At 44.7% G+C, this 20,622-nt stretch overlaps 2 protein-coding genes across 2 annotated transcripts; one reads left to right on the plus strand and one right to left on the minus strand.

Annotated features, from left to right (window-relative positions):
- Positions 1–639: 639 nt before the first annotated feature.
- Positions 640–9,506, minus strand: LACTB (lactamase beta). The gene is made up of 7 exons (XM_032953557.2): positions 8,721–9,506; positions 7,048–7,114; positions 6,325–6,515; positions 4,567–4,915; positions 3,592–3,757; positions 3,138–3,276; positions 640–2,493 (listed from the first exon to the last, which is right to left on the minus strand). Exons 1-7 carry the CDS (start codon positions 9,252–9,254, stop codon positions 2,104–2,106), a joined length of 1,836 nt encoding a protein of 611 aa, XP_032809448.2. The 5' UTR covers positions 9,255–9,506; the 3' UTR covers positions 640–2,103.
- Positions 9,507–13,426: 3,920 nt separating this feature from the next.
- Positions 13,427–20,507, plus strand: LOC116942033 (ras-related protein Rab-8A). Its single transcript, XM_032953564.2, has 8 exons — positions 13,427–13,649; positions 16,446–16,506; positions 16,732–16,792; positions 16,987–17,064; positions 17,857–17,946; positions 18,874–18,939; positions 19,040–19,090; positions 19,902–20,507. Exons 1-8 carry the CDS (start codon positions 13,430–13,432, stop codon positions 19,992–19,994), a joined length of 720 nt encoding a protein of 239 aa, XP_032809455.1. The 5' UTR covers positions 13,427–13,429; the 3' UTR covers positions 19,995–20,507.
- Positions 20,508–20,622: the final 115 nt, after the last annotated feature.

The raw sequence follows: 20,622 nt of genomic DNA on the forward strand, positions 1-20,622 counted from the left end.
GCTATGGGCTGCACAATTTTTTTCTAATACATTTCTGTTTATGTTGGCAAGAATGGCTGATGTTCCGCAGATCAGGGCCGCTGGGGAGTCATGCTCTGGCTTTCAGTTTTGCCTTATTTGGTCAGGCCGCCGAGGGGCCAGGGCCCAGGGAAGCATTACTACCGCATTTCCTCACGACAGCAAGGGTGTACCACATACCCGCCCCCACACACATCAGGAAATATCCCCCGTCTATAGCCTTACACATTGTTGGGGTGAGTCATGTACGCGAGCACCTATTAAGGCCGACATGGCGTAGAAACACGAGGGGGTGGTGTGGCGAGCACCACGCCCAGCCTTTATACTTTTGTCTCCCCCAAGTAGTGATGTTTTACACACATGTATCTAGTAAGAGAGACCTAGATAACAGTTTTTTAACCACTTGCAACTGATGTTATTCATGGCCAGGAATCTAACTGAAGTCAGCAGGTTTCGTTAACCACTGTACCACTGCTCCACGCTTGCACCCAAACATGGTTGGTGGGCAGCGGTGCCCCATCAGTTGATCTCAGCAGTGGGCACAAAGAATGACAGTCAGTATGAACCCCATTTAAAAATTAGGTGACAGTAAAAATTGTAAAAAAAAAAACATCCACTATCTTATCCAATGATTGTTTTATTTTTCAAACAAAATTTTTGACAATTGGGAAGATTCTTAACCATCTATACTCCCCGCCCATAAAAAAAGATTGCAGTCAATACAAAAGTCCATAAAAGGCAGGGTTTGGTATCCACCGCATAAAATGTTATCGCTTGTGAGAATATGTAGTTGGTTCAATGGCAATGGGCAACAGGCCAGCTATGATCATCCCAGCTCACATGGTTTGGTAATAATTTAAAGCACAAGTTACTCATGTTGCACAATACTGTTGTAATAAAGCAGTGGCCTAAGTTTGTAAAAGGACAAAGAACATTGGATTTGGAAACTGGCAAGTGACGACAAATCAGGTGAGGTCAATTATCGAGAAAATAAAGGCTCTGGTGTTCCATGGCATTTTAAAAAAATCAACGATGTCTGTAATCAAGAAGCCTTTTAAAACAACAAAGGGAGCAATTGACTCCTTCCCCTTTGAACACGCAACATGTTTCCACTACATGGCGCCACCGTTTAATAACCGGTAGCAATACAACAATAACATCAGTGGCTTATGTTGTGTTCAACATAACATAAACCAAATTACCACCTCCTAAAGGTGAACCCGAATTTTCAGCACAAAGTGCTTAACACAAGGAACCAAAGTACCTCGATATTGTAAAGGAGCATAAACCATCACGCAAACTCCGGTCACCATCGCTTTTGGCTAACCATCGAACAAAGACGGTGCTTTAAAGATGCGCTTCTGCGACCGTCTGGAACACTCTTCCTTCCGATATTAGGAAGCCACTGGAGCTATGCACTTTTAAATCGAAAACTCATTACTTTAGAACTACTTATTGTGTTTAGCTCTTAGGCTACGAGTGCATCACCTGCGTTATCACTTATTGCCATCAAATGGCCAAAAACTCGAGTTTGGCACATTTAGGTAGCCATTTACTAAATTTTTATGCTACCATAAAACTGCAATATTTTCCATATACAGTTGAATATTATGAAGCTAATACTGTCAATTACTCAGTCGCCAACTCGTAACGTGGCCGATCTGAATGGATAGAAACAGTACCCCACGTTTCCCTTCATATGGCAATGCAGTGACCTGTGGCTGATTGCATAAAACACCTTCAGTTGATTTTAACCCTTTACTTTTTTTTTCCTCCATTACCTTAGCACTGCAGGCTCTGCTAGCAATTATCAGAGCGCCTTTCTCCAGTCACCGCGACTAAGTACCCATCGCTACAGCTGTCTCCCAAGGCATCGACTTTTTCACATCGTCTAACGATGCCTTTATCAGACATCAACCCCATTTGCCTTTGGCTACACATTCAGTCAAACACTGTTTTAAAGAACACTGGGGGAAAATTATACCTAAGCTGCTTTAAACAACCGACGACTGAACCCTGGTCTCCTGAACGCGAATGTCCATTACACAAAGTGGCTTTCACGTCCCCTTGGCTCATTGGCAATGCTCACACTGTCATTTGAGCACATCTCTCAAATTCGAGGGCTATCTGCAAAGCGGCAGCATTGAGGCCGACTGACTGCAGGTTGCACAGGATGCACACCGCGATGCCACGTGGGAGGTGCGGCCCTTGCTCGGCGGATGGCGTCCCTTCGGCAGGGAGCACGAGCAGCACGGAGCTGGCCCCGACGGCACCGCCAGTGTGCGAAGCGTAGTGGTGAGTGCGCCGGCAAGCGCCGCACTCCTGCCGGCTCTCAACCACGCCCCATCCCATGCCATATCCGCCCTCCCGGTCCCAAGACATCTCGCTGCCGGGGACAGGTGACCATAGCGCACGCATGGTCCCGGACTTGAGGTAGCCCGGGAGATGGCCTTTATCTACGTCCGAGACTTCCGTCTGCAACGGGGCAATGGAACACAGGGCGGGAGACAGAGAGCAGCTGGATTGATGAAATTTGGGCTACTGTGTTCTGGAGGATTGCAGCAGGATGGGACTGAAGATGATAATGGTGTCAGTGTGAGGCTTTCATCCAGCAGCAGAAAAGGAATGGCTGCTCGTAATGGTGGCCACTTTAAAGATGCTTGAAACAATAAATTGGTTAAAACAATTAGCAAGATAAGATGTTTTGTCTTATGGGATATGCTATCTTGGAGTTAAAAAGATAGCTTATAATGATACCTCATTAATTTAGCCAGAAAAAAACTCTTTGCGTTTCAAGAATATTTTCAGGATCCTACATTGGGATGATTTCTCAATGTGGGGAATTCCACAAAACTATGCCATCCACAAACTCGTACATCCAAGACATTTTGAACACAAATTATGAAAGCTACTGCAGTGTGAAAGACTTAAGTCAGGGGTCAGCAACTTGCAGCTCCGGAACCGTATGCGGCTCTTTAAGGATTGCTTCATAACGTTATTTACATGCTTGGCGGCTTTATTGTAAAAAGCAATTCGAAATTCGAAAAAAATGGCTCTTCATGTTATGTTTCCTGACCCCTGACTTAGGGTGCATGTTGATAAAGTGCAGATGATGATACCTGATAGCTGTAAAGCATGGCGTTGGCAAACTTCAGCAGGTCTCCCACAGTGGAGAGGAAGCCACCTCCAGCCCACTTGTACGAATTGTCGACATACTGGGCATTCACAATCCGACCCCTTTTGTTAAACACGTAATACCTACAAAGCAGGAGAACGGTGGAACGTAAAACACTTAACCTCAAACATAATGCACGATTACTCGGCACACGACAAGTATAGTTATCAATTAAAACCGACTCTCACGCTCACGATACATTCGCTGAAGCTCTCGACTCACGTCGTCAAAAGTAAATCAGACAACCCATGGCGCACAGCCTAAGTAGGTAACTGTGATTGTTTTATATTTGTATTGCAATCTAATTCCAACAGCTGTGAAGGCCAAAGCGGTCGGCTCCATTCCCGAGGCAGTGCGTGCCCTTACATCCCATCCGGCTTGACGGTCAGGGAGCCCACCTGGAGCGGTTATAGATGATGGGCTCATTGAGGTCGGCCATAGTATTCAGCATGTCGAGCTGGCGGAACATCTTGAGCATGTGCTGCACGAAGTCGTCACCTGAGCAGCTCTCCACCACGCTGCTCAGCAGGGTGAAAGCGTGCGTCGAGTAGAGAAACTCACTGCCTGGATGCAACACGGGACGAGGCGATGGGAAAAATGGCTCGGAAAAGTGGCAGGCTCTAAAAAAAATGCTTAACATTGATTTGTTTCATATTCTTGGTTCTTTCGGTAAAGTCACGTAGAAGGAAACAATAAAATAATAAAAATATTAAACAATTAAATTCTCACGACGTTTTGACTGCAACACAAGCAATCATCATCAGGTGTGGAAACCACAGCAAGAAAATTTGAAACAAAAAATTATTGCTGTGGTTTTCACACTTGATGATGATTGCTTGTGTTGCAGTCGAAACGTCGTGAGAATTGTATTTTATATATTTTTTATTATTTTATTGTTTCCCTTCTACGTGACTTTACCGAAAGAACCAAGAATATGAATCCCTGCAGTCACGAAAGCTTTAAATCAAAATGTATTTGTTTGTCAACGACTTCATATTAGGCTTCTAATGATGCAGATGTTCATCGATCAAAATGATTACGCTTACGTTACATACACTGAATTGTGCATGTGAAAATCAATTTAGAAATGTGCGTTTAGAGTATTTGGTTGCTATATATTTCCATATGATAAGCCACTTTGTTGAGCTATCATTTGCGGTCAAGTCACTTCTATAAAAAGAGTTATTTAGCTTCGTGAACCTTACCTGCTGACATAAAAAGTTAAGTAAGAAAATGTACTTTAATTAATAATTAACTTTGCTTTGTATATGTTATAGGTCATTGTTTCACGTAGTTATTTCACTATGGGCTTGTCTAGTTATGATGAAAGTTTTGATAGTTTAAAAAATCCTACATCTTTTCTAAATGCTTACCTGGTCTGTATATGAGGGGATCATTTTCAAACAGTTTCAGCGAGTCGCTAACACTTGAAAATTTCTGCATCAGATAATATTCCTCTTTTGAAAACTCCTGACTATTGCCTCTGAGTTTTGGTGCATTTATCACTTTGTCTGTTTCTTTAGGGTTTCCTTCCAGATGCTTTTTCTTGTCCTCCGAGTTGTTCTTGCTGGCCAAACTTGCTTTCTTCTCAGTCCTGTCCACTTTCTGGCCACTTCGGGCTTTTTTTCGCTTTTCCTCTTCTTCCCGGACTTTCTGGGGGTCCTTTTCGTAATGGCGAATCCCCGAGAAGTGAGACAAAATTTGGCGAGGAGTGATGGTCACCTGCCAAGAAAGACTCGAGTTAGGTTTAACTTATCTTGCAATCCAAATTCAAACACTGGCAGCACAAAATGTGCAACTCCATTCTATGCCCCCAACAATTGCAGCATTGTCGCTAACACAAAACATGCATCCAAAATACAAAGCAGCAGTTTAATTTCAGACATAAGGATGAAAAAAAAAATTCAGAACAGTGCACAAAGCCAGCCTGACTTTACAGAAGAGCATTTCCAAAGATTTGTATTTGTAATTTATGTCATCTCATACATGTGTGCAGCAGTTGTATCCTATTTACAACCCTGAGCCAGGAGTTGGGAATTCTATTTTCATATGGCAGGGGCGAGTCTATCCATAGGGCAACCACTGCTGACTGTCTGCAAAGTGGAACTCGTTTAATTTACCTCAGGTGGTTAAAGACCTGAATCGGCCCCACACTATAATTTTAATATGCAACTATTCAATTGCAAACCTTGCACCTAGTTACTCTAACCAATTACCAGAACATTAATATATAGTTTATAACATTATGTATTAGGCATGTAACAATGCATCACATCATTCATTATAAGCTGTGAAGACAAAATTTGGCGAGGAGTGATGGTCACCTGCCAAGAAAGACTCGAGTTAGGTTTAACTTATCTTGCAATCCAAATTCAAACACTGGCAGCACAAAATGTGCAACTCCATTCTATGCCCCCAACAATTGCAGCATTGTCGCTAACACAAAACATGCATCCAAAATACAAAGCAGCAGTTTAATTTCAGACATAAGGATGAAAAAAAAATTCAGAACAGTGCACAAAGCCAGCCTGACTTTACAGAAGAGCATTTCCAAAGATTTGTATTTGTAATTTATGTCATCTCATACATGCGTGCAGCAGTTGTATCCTATTTACAACCCTGAGCCAGGAGTTGGGAATTCTATTTTCATATGGCAGGGGCGAGTCTATCCATAGGGCAACCACTGCTGACTGTCTGCAAAGTGGAACTCGTTTTATTTACCTCAGATGGTTAAAGACCTGAATCGGCCCCACACTATAATTTTAATATGCAACTATTCAATTGCAAACCTTGCACCTAGTTACTCTAACCAATTACCAGAACATTAATATATAGTTTATAACATTATGTATTAGGCATGTAACAATGCATCACATCATTCATTATAAGCTGTGATTAGGCTCACAATTATAAATCAATTATTTTCAGAAATTATGAGAATTATTTAACATTTTCATTAGACAAATGAACGAAACATACCAGATAAGAATCTGTGATGCCGCATCTTGCTGACAAACTATCGAATTACTGGGATGGTGAAATGTCCCACGCCTTTTAGGCATTCCACAATGCCAGACATGGCCACAATGTAGCAAAAACTCCTGAAAAGTTTTGGTGACGTCAGGACACACCTTTTTGCCCTGGAATTCCTTCTCGGGAAAGTCAGGCACGTAGGTCTGCACGGGTGCATCCAGATCAACCTTTCCGGCCTCCCACAGCCGCGCTAAAGCTGCTGTTGTCAGGCTCTTGCTCACACTTGCGATGCGCATGACCGTATCGCTATGACATGGCAGGCGGTTCTCCAGGTCAGCGAAGCCCAGTCCTGGAAGTCAAAGAAAGGTGGAGATTAGGGGCATCAGGCACAGAGTCACATGGTTCTCCAAATTATTAAAGCTCATTGTTAGACATGTAATAATGCAACTACACATTGATTAAATGGATTCATATTTGCTTATCATACATGCTTCGAATTACAGATGTGAGAAATGATTACAATGTATGGAAATGATACACTCATGATGTTATATTACATTTAGCATGTGGAAAACGAAACTGTAGGATACAACATAAATAAATACGAGACAGTAAAAATATGTTAAGTTCTAAAATATAGATTTCAATTAACCATGGAAAAATGTAGGCTTTTGCTATGCTATGTAGCCAGGAAATTGGCTAATATTACGTGCAATACTAAAAACTAAAATAAGAGAGAAAACCATGCTGAATATTTTTTTTATTATAAAGTAGACTACGTCTAACAAAGTTTGTACTGAGGAGTAAACACTGTTCGGTGGTGCACTACATGGTTTACGTCATACTGCTGCTGTGTTACACTGTGTGGAATTTCCAGTCACCTTCAGTCCAAACAACCTCTCCATTCACCGTCACTCCAACAACCATGCCAGGCGCTCCCACTTCGTCCTCAATACCCAACATGTCCAAATAAGGGAAGAAGAGAAAACCATTAGAACATTCATTATTATTGTCCTTTTGAGATTGGGAAATGACTGCAAAACAAATGCGACTCAGCTGCCCTCTAGCGTAGAATACAACCTTGTAAAAAATTTTTTAAAGAAACTTCACCCAGATTCTGTTACTTTGTAGCTTGTTACTGAAAACGTCTGAGCATTTAACGTAGTTTTTGTGTAAATGATAAAAACATTCAATGAAAAAAATGAATGATTTGCCAAGTACCATGCAGATTTAAAAATACCCCTTTACCATCTTGAAGGCTTTTTAAAACTGATAAAGAACATCCAAAAGTTTAATCACATTTACTAATAGCATTCGACCAAGTTCCCAATCTGAGTTCCAATAACATGTTTTAACAAACAATTGGATTGGCAAAATCCAATAATTTATGTTGTTATTAAATTGATTCAACTCATCATGGATGCAGTGGTGATGCATGTCAGCAAATACAGCTATTGGGAAGAAGGGTTCATGGATCACACATAGCTGCATTGTCAGAAACCCACCGATTGGGCAACCAGATGATTCCTACAGCTTGTCGTATGGTAAGTAGGATTCTTACAGGCTGCATGTATACCAGTGTTGGGAAAGTCCTTATTTAAGACTTATACACTTTAGTATGAGTTTTCTCAGCAGTTTTGAGCATTCTTTCATTTCCGTGGTTCTTATTTCCATTGCTGATAATAGTTCCGTCTTCAGTATATTGCAATTAATTCGGGAATGCCACAATGAGTCTCAATATATTTTAGGAGCCTGTGTTTGAGTGCCAATCGTATTTTGTAGGGCAAGAGTAGTGGCGCAATAGTTAGCACACTTAACTCTGAACTCAGCGAACCGGGTTTGAATGCTTGCCACTGCCAACATCAGTGGTGAGTGAAACCTTGACCGGTCAACCCATCACCAACTCCCACTGACAAGCGGTGTCAAGTATGGCCAAGCCACTCCCAAGACTGACACGGTGTGGGCAGGCAATGTATGCAATAGGATGGCTGTCATTCAACGCGTTTAAGGCAACGGAAGGTAGATCAAAGAGATCCATCAAAGGTGGCAAAGAGATGGCAGTACACATCCATTGGATTGTTATCCCTCGCATTGTATGCCACGGTTTTCCCCGGGTACTATGGATTCCTTCCACAAAAAAGCAACCACTAATTGGTTAATTTGGCGCAAATATTGGAAAGTAGGATTATCATGAAAATGGGTATTTGGAGTTATTTTGGCTTTCCTTAGCAAAGAGCATTACGGTTATCATTGTTATCATGATGTAATGATCAATCCAGTGCTGGATTAAAGCTTCCCTAATTCGTCGTCCTCTCTCATCGACTTGAAATGCACCTGCCTGATGGATTAAGCCCAACAGTTTTAGTATTATGCGACCACACAACACTTAAGTGTCTGCAATTCATAAATTAGTCCGAGATCCCAGGCAGAACTCGGACCCTCTTAAAAATACACACACACAACTTTGTACAGACACTTAAGCATTTTTATGGACTTAAAAGCCGGTACAAAATAAAAACAGGCCAAACTTGTGGGTCATCAACAATTTGCTCACCTTGACCCTCTGGAGTAGATCCCTGCCCGCCCAAACAGCCGAGACCCACGGTCCCATGTCTCTCGTCAAATTACCCTCGCACTCCGTCCGAGGCAAGAGGCCGATCCTCTCTTCATCACCACCACCACCGCCGTCGTCGTCGTCGTCGTCGACTTTCGATCTCCTGGAAGATTTCACCGCGGAGAAAAGAAGGTTTAGGTGGCGAGGGCCATCACGGAGGTGCTCGGAGAAGCCCACCACAGCGAGTCCCACCAGCAGCCACGCCGCCACCTTCACAAGCTGCCGGCCCGTGGTTCCTCGACTCCGTCTCTGCCACCAGTAGCCCGTCGAGTAGCACAAACCGTGCTGGCTTCTTGATGCCAGCAGCCGCGGAAAGACCGCCCAGGCCGGGCTGAAGCCACGGACTGTCCTGAAATGGCAGCCGAAGAGAGTGGGAGTCTGCGGGCTGAGACCGAGAGGCAGCGGCGCCCCTGGCTTCGCTCGGACTTTGCTTAATGAGAAACTTAGCAAACGAGCGGATAGACGCCACTGCATTGTAGCAACGAATGAATAACACGATTCGCCGGGTGGCCCAGGCAGGGCTAGTGCAGCGACAGACAGAGACGCTGAACAGCCCTCCCCCCCCTTCGTGAAGTTATGTTTCGGTGCGCCCAGGCTGCAGCAGGGCGAACACAGGGCAGTACAACAAGGGGCCTTGCTGCACTGCCCCCTGCTGATGACGTGAGCACACAATGGCACGGACAGGTCCTTGGTTTGCCACGGTCAACCACCGTGTGCTCCAGAGCGTTGGGGGAGGGGGGGGAAGCGACGGGGGGGGGGGGAAGCGACGGGGGGGGGGGGAAGCGACGGGGGGGGGGGAAGCGACGGGGGGGGGGGAAGCGACGGGGGGGGGGGGAAGCGACGGGGGGGGGGGGAAGCGACGGGGGGGGGGAAGCGACGGGGGGGGGAAGCGACGGGGGGGGGGAAGCGACGGGGGGGGGGAAGCGACGGGGGGGAAGCGACGGGGGGGGGGAAGCGACGGGGGGGGGAAGCGACGGGGGGGGGGAGCGACGGGGGGGGGGGAGCGACGGGGGGGGGGGGGAGCGACGGGGGGGGGAAGCGACGGGGGGGGGGAGCGACGGGGGGGGGGGAGCGACGGGGGGGGGGAAGCGACGGGGGGGGGAAGTGACGGGGGGGGAAGCGACGGGGGGGGGGGGAGCGACGGGGGGGGGGAAGCGACGGGGGGGAGGGGGGAGCGACGGGGGGGAGGGGGGAGCGACGGGGGGGGGAAGCGACGGGGGGGGGGGAAGCGACGGGGGGGAGGGGGGAGCGACGGGGGGGAGCGACGGGGGGGGAGCGACGGGGGGGAGGAAGCGACGGGGGGGGGAACGACGGGGGGGGGAGCGACGGGGGGGGGGAAGCGACGGGGGGGGAAGCGACGGTTGGGGGGGGAAGCGACGGGGGGGGAAGCGACGGGGGGGGGGGGGAAGTGACGGGGGGGGGAAGCGACGGGGGGGGAAGCGACGGGGGGGGAAGCGACGGTTGGGGGGGGAGCGACGGGGGGGGGGGAAGCGACGGGGGGGAGCGACGGGGGGGGGAAGCGACGGGGGGAGGGGGCGACGGGAGCGACGAGGGGGGCAAGCGACGGGGGGGGAAGCGACGGGGGGGGAAGCGACGGGGGGGGAGCGACGGGGGGGGAAGCGACGGGGGGGGAAGCGACGGGGGGGGGGGAGCGACGGGGGGGGAAGCGACGGGGGGGGAAGCGACGGTTGGGGGGGAGCGACGGGGGGAGGGAAGCGACGGGGGGGAGCGACGGGGGGGGGAAGCGACGGGGGGAGGGGGCGACGGGGGGGGGAGCGACGGGGGGGGGGAAGCGACGGGGGGGGGAAGCGACGGGGGGGGGGAAGCGACGGGGGGAGGGAAGCGACGGAGGGGGGGAAGTGACGGGGGGGGGAAGCGACGGGGGGGGGGAAGCGACGGGGGGGAAGCGACGGGGGGGGAAGCGACGGTTGGGGGGGGAGCGACGGGGGGGGGGAAGCGACGGGGGGGAGGGGGGAGCGACGGAGGGAGGGGGGGAGATGGGACGTAGGCTGCGGCACAGATACCGTGCAGGAGAAGATGTTAAACGCGCACGGCGAGCGTCACGTTGCGGCACCGAATAACACGAGCACGCAACTTGAAACGAATGCCGTTAATAGCACAAGCTAGGTTCACGGTTCAATTTCCAGCAGAGGTTAATACTGCATGCGTTAATACTGCATGCGTTTTTTTTACCATACAAAAATTTATACGCGTCGTCTGCTTCACGATGGATTTTAAAGATCCCGTAACGTCTACGCCTGAGTAGGGGAAATTGTGTTGCTATAGTCCAAAATTTGCCAAAATAAAATAAATACCAGCAAATTACTCAATTGGGATTATATATAGCAATATACGCTCAAATTTGGCAGGGACCTGTTGAAAAAGAGTCGCATGAGACTCAGTGAGGCATTTCTGGGTGAACAAGTGTAATAAATGAAACACGAATACACAATGGGAAACAAATGTAGGAAAGCGTGAACATGTGTCCTCTCTACATTGTGGCCTTTTTAACCTGGGAAGAAGGGGGCCTCGTGGAGCAGTTGTCTTCAGAATCAGAATAGTTATTGATACTATCCGGGAGGAATCCGATGAGCTATGAAGCTCTTTTTTTACAGAAGTCCAGTAGGCTTCAAAAGCACGATAGGAGTGAAAAGTATAGGAAAGGTAAGCAAATCGCTTGAATGTACAAATAAAACTAAACTATTTTTGATCTTAACATGTCTTGATTTGGAGAGGGTGCGTGTGACTATCTCCAGAGATTGTGGAGCAGATCAACATTAAGCACAAAAAACAAAACGGCCTTTCGCTGATCACGACATTTACCCGAAAGCAACTGAAACTTAATTTAGATGGTGTTTTTTAAAAAAATGTATGTTCAGCAGTCTCACGAGCACACGATGTTGCTCATCAGGAATTTGTACTTAGGTGTTGTTTGCTTGGCGGCTCGTGATGTTTTCCTGGAACACGTACGAGAGAAGAAAGATCATCAGCCGTAACCTATCCACTGCTTGATGAAGTTGTTCCCCACGTTGTGCGGGGTGCGAATCGTGGGGATGGGTTGACCATACTTCACCACCATGGTCGGTACGGGTTTGTGAAGGCAGGAAGCATAAATGCCACAACATTGAAGTACTCTTCATTATTTAAAAATATATATAAGATTTGCTTTTGGCCACCATGTAGCCCCAAGTGATGTCGCTGTCAATTTATGATATTGTTGTTTCCATTGCCAAGTTATCCATGCTCGCCTGTTACCAATCAAGTCAATAATGTATGTGTTTTATCATCTGTTCTCTTGGTATAAATACAAGCGTGCACTTATGCATCACTCTTTGTGCACTTTTCAGCTTTTGTTTAATTTTATTTTTCAATGCCCATGTGCGTGCTTTAATTTGCTTCCGCGTTATATAAACGTTGCATGAATAGTATACATTGACCAGTAAGTATTCCTCATTTATTACACATGAAGCAATCACGTCAGAATCTGAATATTTATTTCTACTGGAGAAATCCGATGAGCTATAAAGCTCTTCTTCAAAAATGTCCAGTTGGGGCAGGTCAGAACGTTATAACAAACATTACAAAAACAGTGCAAAGTATTCAAAAGGTAAACAAATCACTTAAAATATATATAGATAAAAAAATAAACCATGTTTTTATCTTACCCGGTAAAGCCTTCTGAGCTAATCTATTTTTTTCAGAAACGACCTGACCACAAATGATAGCTCACGGAAGAGTGTAGTTTTTTTAGTTGCTTTATTTTGGTATAGCCCTGTGAGCCATTCGGCTCTTGAATCGGGTGCAACCACAACAAACAAGCTTATCATGTGGAAATTTACAGCAGCAAAATAACCTGAACAACATAGACGCATGCTTCTAACCGTGGCGGAAAAACCCAGAGGGACCTGGGTAAAAAAAAATCTACTTATGTTTTCTAGAACTTATGTATGAATTTGTCAGACGCGTTTGGGAATTCCCTGCTGATTCATGGGGTGGCTTTTAACGTGACACACGTGGCTTTAAAATAAATTCGAATGACGTCACCGCGCACAAGCCTAGAGTGTCGGCGTCATCACGCACAGCCGGGGATAAGTGATGTCATCGTGCACAATTGCGAGCAGTGACATCACCAGGCACAATTTACTGTTCGATTAAACAGGTCACTGGCTTGTGACATTCGATACTGGGCGCAATTAAATGACGTCACTAATTATGAACTGATCAAAATTTTATTTTTATCCATGTTGTGAGTAGTTTATTAAAAACAATGCAGCCACTGTGGCTTATAGAGTAAAAAAATATAGGGGGACAATACATCGTCGTGACACCTGGAATTGTAGAGTAGGGAGGGGAATAATTACAAAGTAACAACGCGCAACGTGACATCATCCTGTCACAATCCATGACGTCGTTTAAGCGCCGCAAATGCTTCAGCGTGTTAACCTGGTGGATAACGTCACCGCAATCAGCCCAATACGTTTCGTCGGGCTTGCACGGTGACGTCATGAAGAGCGACTCATGCTGGAATGAGACCATTGCGCAGGGCGTGATGATGTCATGGCGGGGTGGGGGGGTTGGGATTGACGTTCAAACCCTCGCCTCGCCGCGCTGCTCGGTGACGTCGGCGCGCGGGAAATGTCCGGAGCGCGATGACGTCATCTCCCCCGCCTCCACCAAATCACCGGAGTGACGTCATCGCTCGCGGCGGCGGCGGCGGAAGCGGCGGTGGCGGCGCGAGATGCAAGATGGCGAAGACGTACGACTACCTGTTCAAGCTGCTGCTCATCGGCGACAGTGGCGTGGGCAAGACCTGCGTGCTCTTCAGGTTCTCCGAGGACGCCTTCAACTCCACATTCATCTCCACCATAGGTGGGTGAAGCGGTTCGGGTGGTCAGGCGGCGTCGGTGCACGTCGGCGGCGATGTTGAGTTCCCTCACCACCCCCCCCACACAACCACCGCCTGCTCCTCGATCTGCGCTGGGCAAAGGCCCCGCCGCCTCTAGCCTCGAGAGTAAAGAGGCACGCGACGCACAAGCAACGAGGGGATCGATCGTCGTGTTGCTCACGACGATCGCCCCCCGCCCTCCCCGCCCTCCCCGCCAAGTCAAGACAACCGAGTTTCACCTTTTTTCGTTTCGTGATATATTTTTTTATTATTTAAAAAAAGGATAAAGTTACGGCGGACGCGACATTGTAACGCCTGTAGCGACGTCGCTGCGTAAACGTTTTAAGATTGCAGTGCAGTTGTGTTGACATCACGAGTGATCGAGACGCGATTGCTTAATTTTGCATTGTGTTCGTCGGCCCCTGATAACTTCGAAGGGCTCCTAGTGTTGTCCGAAGGCGCGCCTGTTAAGTTTGCGTAGCGGTCAAGTTTGTGTTTACGAGCGTCATACTTATAATGTGTACAGCGTGGTCGGCACACTTGTAGTAGACATGTATGTTGTACAGTATTTCCATGACATTGAACCGTGGTTCATAAAACAATTCGCGGTCCCTTTGTAAATTCATTGCTATATACCGGCTAGCTTGTTCGCCCGTCCTAGGACGGAAGCTGTAATATTTACGATTTTTTTAGCAGCGTTAAATTGTATCTTGTGTAAATTTAATGGCAGTGGATCTTGCACAAAAGTAAGTCGTCAAACACTTCACTTCATGTCACTGTAGCACTGTATATAACTGACCTTAAATGTGTTCAAATTCACTGCTCTGATACTTTATTCTCTTCTGCTTTCGGTCGCTAGGGTTGAATTAAATTGGAATTCGATACAATATCTGGAAAGTCACCGAGGAATGTCTATTTTACCATAATGTAGAAGCATAAATTAGAAGTGCTGAAGAAATAAAGACACCAAATCCACTTTTTTTGCTGCGTATAATTATGTATATAAACTTTTAATAAAGAAACGTCAAACTTAAAGCGAATTTGCCAAAAAAAATGTTATTTCTGCTCGACCCGCGTGAGTGTAAAAATCCACCCGCTCATGAATATTAATGAAGTGGAGTGACGTAACGCGCGTTACACACAGACATTCTTGGCTCATTATAGTAGTGATATCCATACATATCAACCCATACTGTTTACCCGTATGCTTGTACAGGGAAATGGAGTTAATTCAGCTCCACACGACGTACAACCGTTTCAATGCGGGCAAAACAATGTTTTGCCTATTTGTGTTTCTCCCTTGTGATGGGACTTTGTAGGGTGAACGTTGAGATTTATAAGGGCATGGGATTGACCATTAAGGTCTGAACTGGTCTGTAATACGGTAGGGCACTGATTAGGGGTTGACAGGTGTGGATATCTGTACGTGTTGTCACGTTTGTGTATGTACTTATTAACAGGCGAAGGCGCAAACTGCTTATGTAGGACTATAATGTATTGCATCTCTGTGTATGTTATATTGTAAATGTGCTCGACAGGATGTCAACGGTGGTTGTAATATGGTGCAACTCGTCTCCACCATAGAAATATGGAATTTACACCACCGATTTAGGGCAGTTAAAGGACGAGCGTCTTGCGATGCTCATAGTTGTGAATCGCAAATATGAATGTTGTACGTGTATTGAGGCTCAACATTACATCACTACATGTACGGTATACTTACACGCTGTATTTGTAGAAAGGACTGGCACAAATATTTTTAGGAAGGTATCTAAATAGCAATTTTCATTTAGCTTCAGTGCAGTGACATCTATCCTTAAACCGACTAAACTATTGTTTGAGCGGCTCGCCATTCGTAAATTATTACACATGGTGTGCTTATTCCTGCCGCAAAATTCTCAGTTACTCCAACACATTGTTTTATTAGAAATAAACTTTCGGTCCACTTCTATAAGTATCATGCTGCTGTATTTAACAGTTCTGCATATATTTGCCATTGTCAATAGGGAGTTGTGAAATATAATTTAATACGCCCCTCTAACGTATACGAGTAAACATTATTATTGGATGTTTACTGTTGTGGAATCCTTGTAATATGAATGTTAATTGCTGAAGGTATTTGCAGTATAGTGGTTGTTATATTTTAAGTCATTGTCTTTGTTAATCCAGCAGTTAAATAAGTGCAGTCATTTGGTCTCTGCTAGTGGATAAGAGTTTGGAAAACCCCACTTCTAACAATCTTCTGGCCACTATTATATAATTGATTAGCTAAAAGCCACTCAAAATGAATATCCCTGCTAGCATTGGTAGACCTTTTGTATTATTATTATTGCTGTTCACATTCCTTAAAATATTTCACCAATAAGTCACATGTACGCTTCTTGATAAGCGCACAGGAACCGCTTGCAGTGCGCAGTATCCATCTGCCGCATTTTGGACCATACAGTACAATTCCAGGAAGTGGCTTTCCGGCTCTGGACAGGAAGTTCTATGGGTCAGGTTGCCTGGGTGTTACATGGAGCTATGCATGCCACTGGTGATTATTTGAGAAGGCACACCTCAAATGCTCTCCTTCAATTCAAACATTTTTTTCTGCAGCAGGAAAGCTATTTCCAGAAATGCATTTGAGCTGAGCCATAGATGGTCACTCCTATGTACAGTTCGTAATCTGATTACCGTTTTTAACCATGAGATGCCCTGTGGCTGCAACGATTAGTTGAATAGCCTTATAAAGATCTGCTTCACCTTAAGTTTCTCCTAACACCTATTGTTTCTTGCAGGCATAGATTTTAAGATCAGAACAATAGACTTGGATGGAAAGAAAATCAAACTTCAGATATGGTAAGCGGCCTCGGTGCTTTCTGAGTGAATACATTTTTCACCACTCCTCACAGAAGCTGCCAAGATTTGCTGCAAGATTAGATCTTGGTATATTACACATCTTTTGAAATTCCCTAAGGCTATTACAGTGTTTTGCCTTGTGAAACAGGGTGGCTACATATTGTCTACGTTAGTGCGTGTACAGTATAACTGTTTTTAATGCGTACACTATAACTGTTTTTAAAGGGACACAGCAGGTCAAGAGAGGTTTCGGACGATCACCACAGCTTACTACCGGGGAGCTATGGTACGTACACACAGCTGTTGTTCTGTTCATTTTTGTAAACAGCAACAACATGCCCTTGCATCACAAGTGTTTAGCTGTGTAACTAACAGCTCAGCTGCAGGAAATTAAACAGACCTCTTGTTTAAATATGTATGTGCATGCTGCAACTGACTGACACTTGTGAGTGAAATTGTTTTTGTTCTTGTCTCCATTAGGGCATCATGTTGGTGTATGACATTACCAATGAGAAGTCATTTGAAAACATCAAAAACTGGATCAGAAATATTGAAGAGGTATAATGGACATCAGCCGTTTGTGTTTTATGTGATGTTCCTGTTTGTGCAAATGTAATAATCGTATAAAATTATCTATTTTCAAGTAACGAATAGAACAATTCTGGAATTAAAACTCTATTCGAAGCTTTCATGACTGCAGGAATTACTCTTTGGTTCTTTCGGTAAAGTCACGTAGAAATAAATAAAATTGTATTATTTAATTTATTTATACGTGACTTAAATTAAATAATAATATTGTTATTTAATTTCTTTCTACGTGACTTTACCGAAAGAACCAAAGAGTAATTCTGGAATTCATAAGTATTACTCGGATTATTAGTGAGTAACCGGTAGCAGCCAATACCCACTTACTAGCTAAAATAATAGCTGTTGTGTTGCACTAGACGGGGTAAATTATTCAGTTTACTGATGAGGATTGTATATTTTTTATGTATTTAGCACGAGAAAAAGCATTGTAGACTGTTACGGTAACTACTCAACCTTTAAGCTGTAATTTTTGTGGACCAAAATCCTAAAATATTATACCCAACTGTATTTGGGGAAATTTTAGTCTGTAATGTCTTTGTAAGTGACATGATATGAGGTGGGCTTTTATCCAGCAGGGGATTGAAATTGAGCTGTAAATATATATTTTGAGCACTTCTAGAACATTGTTAGTATTTATATCAGTGAATGCTGACTTGAGCAAGAAATCACGATGACTCTTTAACTTGGTCACAATTGTCTGTATTAAGGATGCGAAACGTGTATCCACATGTTTGATTCATTATTTTGTTCAATTTTAAACAGCACGCATCAGCAGATGTAGAGAAGATGATTCTTGGGAACAAGTGTGACATGAACGAGCGGAGACAGGTGACCAGGGAAAGGGGCGAGAAGGTAAGCTCTAATCCTGAGCTTTTGCATGTGGTCACTTTTGCTTCTGCATGCATGACATCACTTTGTACAACCAATCTTGAGTCTGAGATGAAGCAGCCATATTGCATTGAATGAGTTATGATTGCACCACATTATGTTAGAGGTTAGAAACTCAAGTACCCTGGCTGCCATGTTACCTATTTATGTCTCCCTATGTTTCTGATCTAGCTGTGCTGGTATATTTTCCAAACATAGTTGGACTTCCCTCTGACTTCATGCAATGCACGCATGTAATGACTTGTTGTGGATTTATAATATATTGGCAACAAGTATTTTCAGCATAATGACATTTTCATTTTAAGTCAATGAGAACATGTGTGGTGTCGTAACTTTGGAGACGATATTTGTAGAGGCACCTTTTATTAGCACGCACAATCTCACCTGCACACACTCTACTTGCTAGCCTATGACACAACACTAGCCGTCTAGCATCGGCAGGCTATTTAGCAGCGCAATGTCGAGCGAAGACGGCAGCGACGATGGCGATGAGACGACAGCAACGACGAGACGATCCAATCCCAAACCAGCATCCTCGAGCTCCCGCTCTTGGCCCCTTTTATCCTAGCAGCGTGGCCTGGCTCCACCCTGGCCATGCCTCCCTTCTCAAACCCACTATCAGGTTCGAGGGGCTTCCAGATGGGGCCCTCCATGACCCTTGCCCCAGTTCTTCCGCCCTGTCGACACACCCGTGTATATGCTCACTGGCGTGTGTACTCTTTGCACACCGCAGTTGCCGCTGCTGGTCACCAGCCGGCGCTATTACACTACACATGCATTAATTAAATAAGGTGGTCTTCTCTAGTGAGCCCTCATCATAAGTGTTCAGAGGAGTATTTTGATGGGATCTGCACATTCACGGTAACGATTTTTTTCATATTGTTCATGCAGCTGGCAATTGAATATGGAATCAAGTTCATGGAGACCAGTGCCAAGGCCAGCATTAATGTGGAGGAGGTAAGCGTGCTGTAATTTTTATTTGCAATTGTATCATCTAGCGCACAAAAGTGACGACTGCTCTTTCAATATGGTTTACTTCTGAATGTCTGTAATGCAGGCTTTCTTCACACTGGCCAGAGACATCAAAGCCAAAATGGACAGAAAGCTGGTAAGCTTGAAAGTAAAATATATCATCTCTCTTTGAAGGTTGATCGTTTCCAGTATAAAATGGGAACGTAAATGTGTATTTGACTACATCACCAGTAACCGTTACCTGATCTCATATATAAAAAAAAACTCAACACATTCATCAATCACCAAATAATTAATATCTCAATCTAAACAGGTTTGAGTCTTGATAGTCCTTGGGTGGGTGATCACTGCACAAGACAGTTTTTGTTTAATTAACTGTAGGGCTACGTGCTGAGTAGCAAAATGGCTGTGCAGCAAAATCCCTCGTACGATATTTATGTCCTTGACCTTCACGAACCTGCTGTGACTCATGTGACATGTGGTCATTTTACCACCATGACCTGCACACCATAGAGAGGCCCTTATCCAGTAATGCATTAACAAAGGGAATATAAAGAAAGCAGGATGCAAAAACAGGATACAGCATTAAGATCCATTGCACTCTGGCCTTTGGTTAAAGAAGGGTTAGAATGGTGTTTTGAACATCGATCAGATATGGCATAATGAAAGTATATTCTAAACTTAATATTTTAAAACTCAATTCTTGGCACTCTTGGAAAATAAAATTATATTTGATGAAGAATATTTTCGGTGCTTTGTTGTTGGGTTAAGAGGGAGGGATCACGCTATTTTCTTAGTTATACTGTGCATAATATAGTTAAACTGTTTGTAGGATTTATAATTTGCAAAGGTTGCTGTTAAATTCGTTACTTATTTATGATAATAACTACTTTGAAACAACACATGCAAATGTGTACCTTCGACTGTTGGTCCATTGTGCTACGCAGGAAGGAAACAACACCCCTGACAGTAACGCGGTGCGGATCACAGCTCCATCCCAGGGCAAAAAGACCAGCTTCTTCAGGTGTGCCCTGCTGTGACAGGGCCCACCCAATGTATGATGACAGCAGCAGCGGCTGGGAAAATGGACTTTAACTCCAATGAAGAACGGCTGCATCATCCAAACGTCACCTTTAAGCATCTGCTGTTTTTTTTTAATTGGGCTGAGCCTTTATCTGAAATGTAAAGCAGGATATGATTAACTACACACATTATTAATACATGGACCAAATTGTTATTTTACTTTATGCATATGAATCATTTAAAACATTTAAAAAGAAATATTTCCCACAAATTGAGTGGTTGAAATGTAATTTAATGTTTAATAATTTGACCACTAATTTTGGCAACATTTTAGGTCCCCTTTCCCCCCAAATTATTATTTGTGTTTGTGTCCACTTGACGTGATGCACTGGGGTCGTGGGTGAATCTAAAATGTATAACGGCAGGCGATTGTCGTGTATCTCTCCCCCAAGTTGGGCAGTCGGGCACATTGCATCATTTCTGATGTCGCGAGGTGTATGTTTGAATTTTGTAAAAGATAATTGTAAAGATTCCCTGGTCTTGCTAAAAATGCACATTGATATTTTTCTTATGCTTTCAAGTTGTTAAATATGGTATATATCGTAAGTAGTATTTACAAACTGACATTCCATTTAGATATTTTAG

Source organism: Petromyzon marinus, chromosome 13, assembly GCF_048934315.1.
Source record: "Petromyzon marinus isolate PM22_M1 ecotype Great Lakes invasive population chromosome 13, UKy_Petmar_22M1.pri1.0, whole genome shotgun sequence".
In the NCBI taxonomy this organism is placed as follows: domain Eukaryota; kingdom Metazoa; phylum Chordata; class Hyperoartia; order Petromyzontiformes; family Petromyzontidae; genus Petromyzon; species Petromyzon marinus.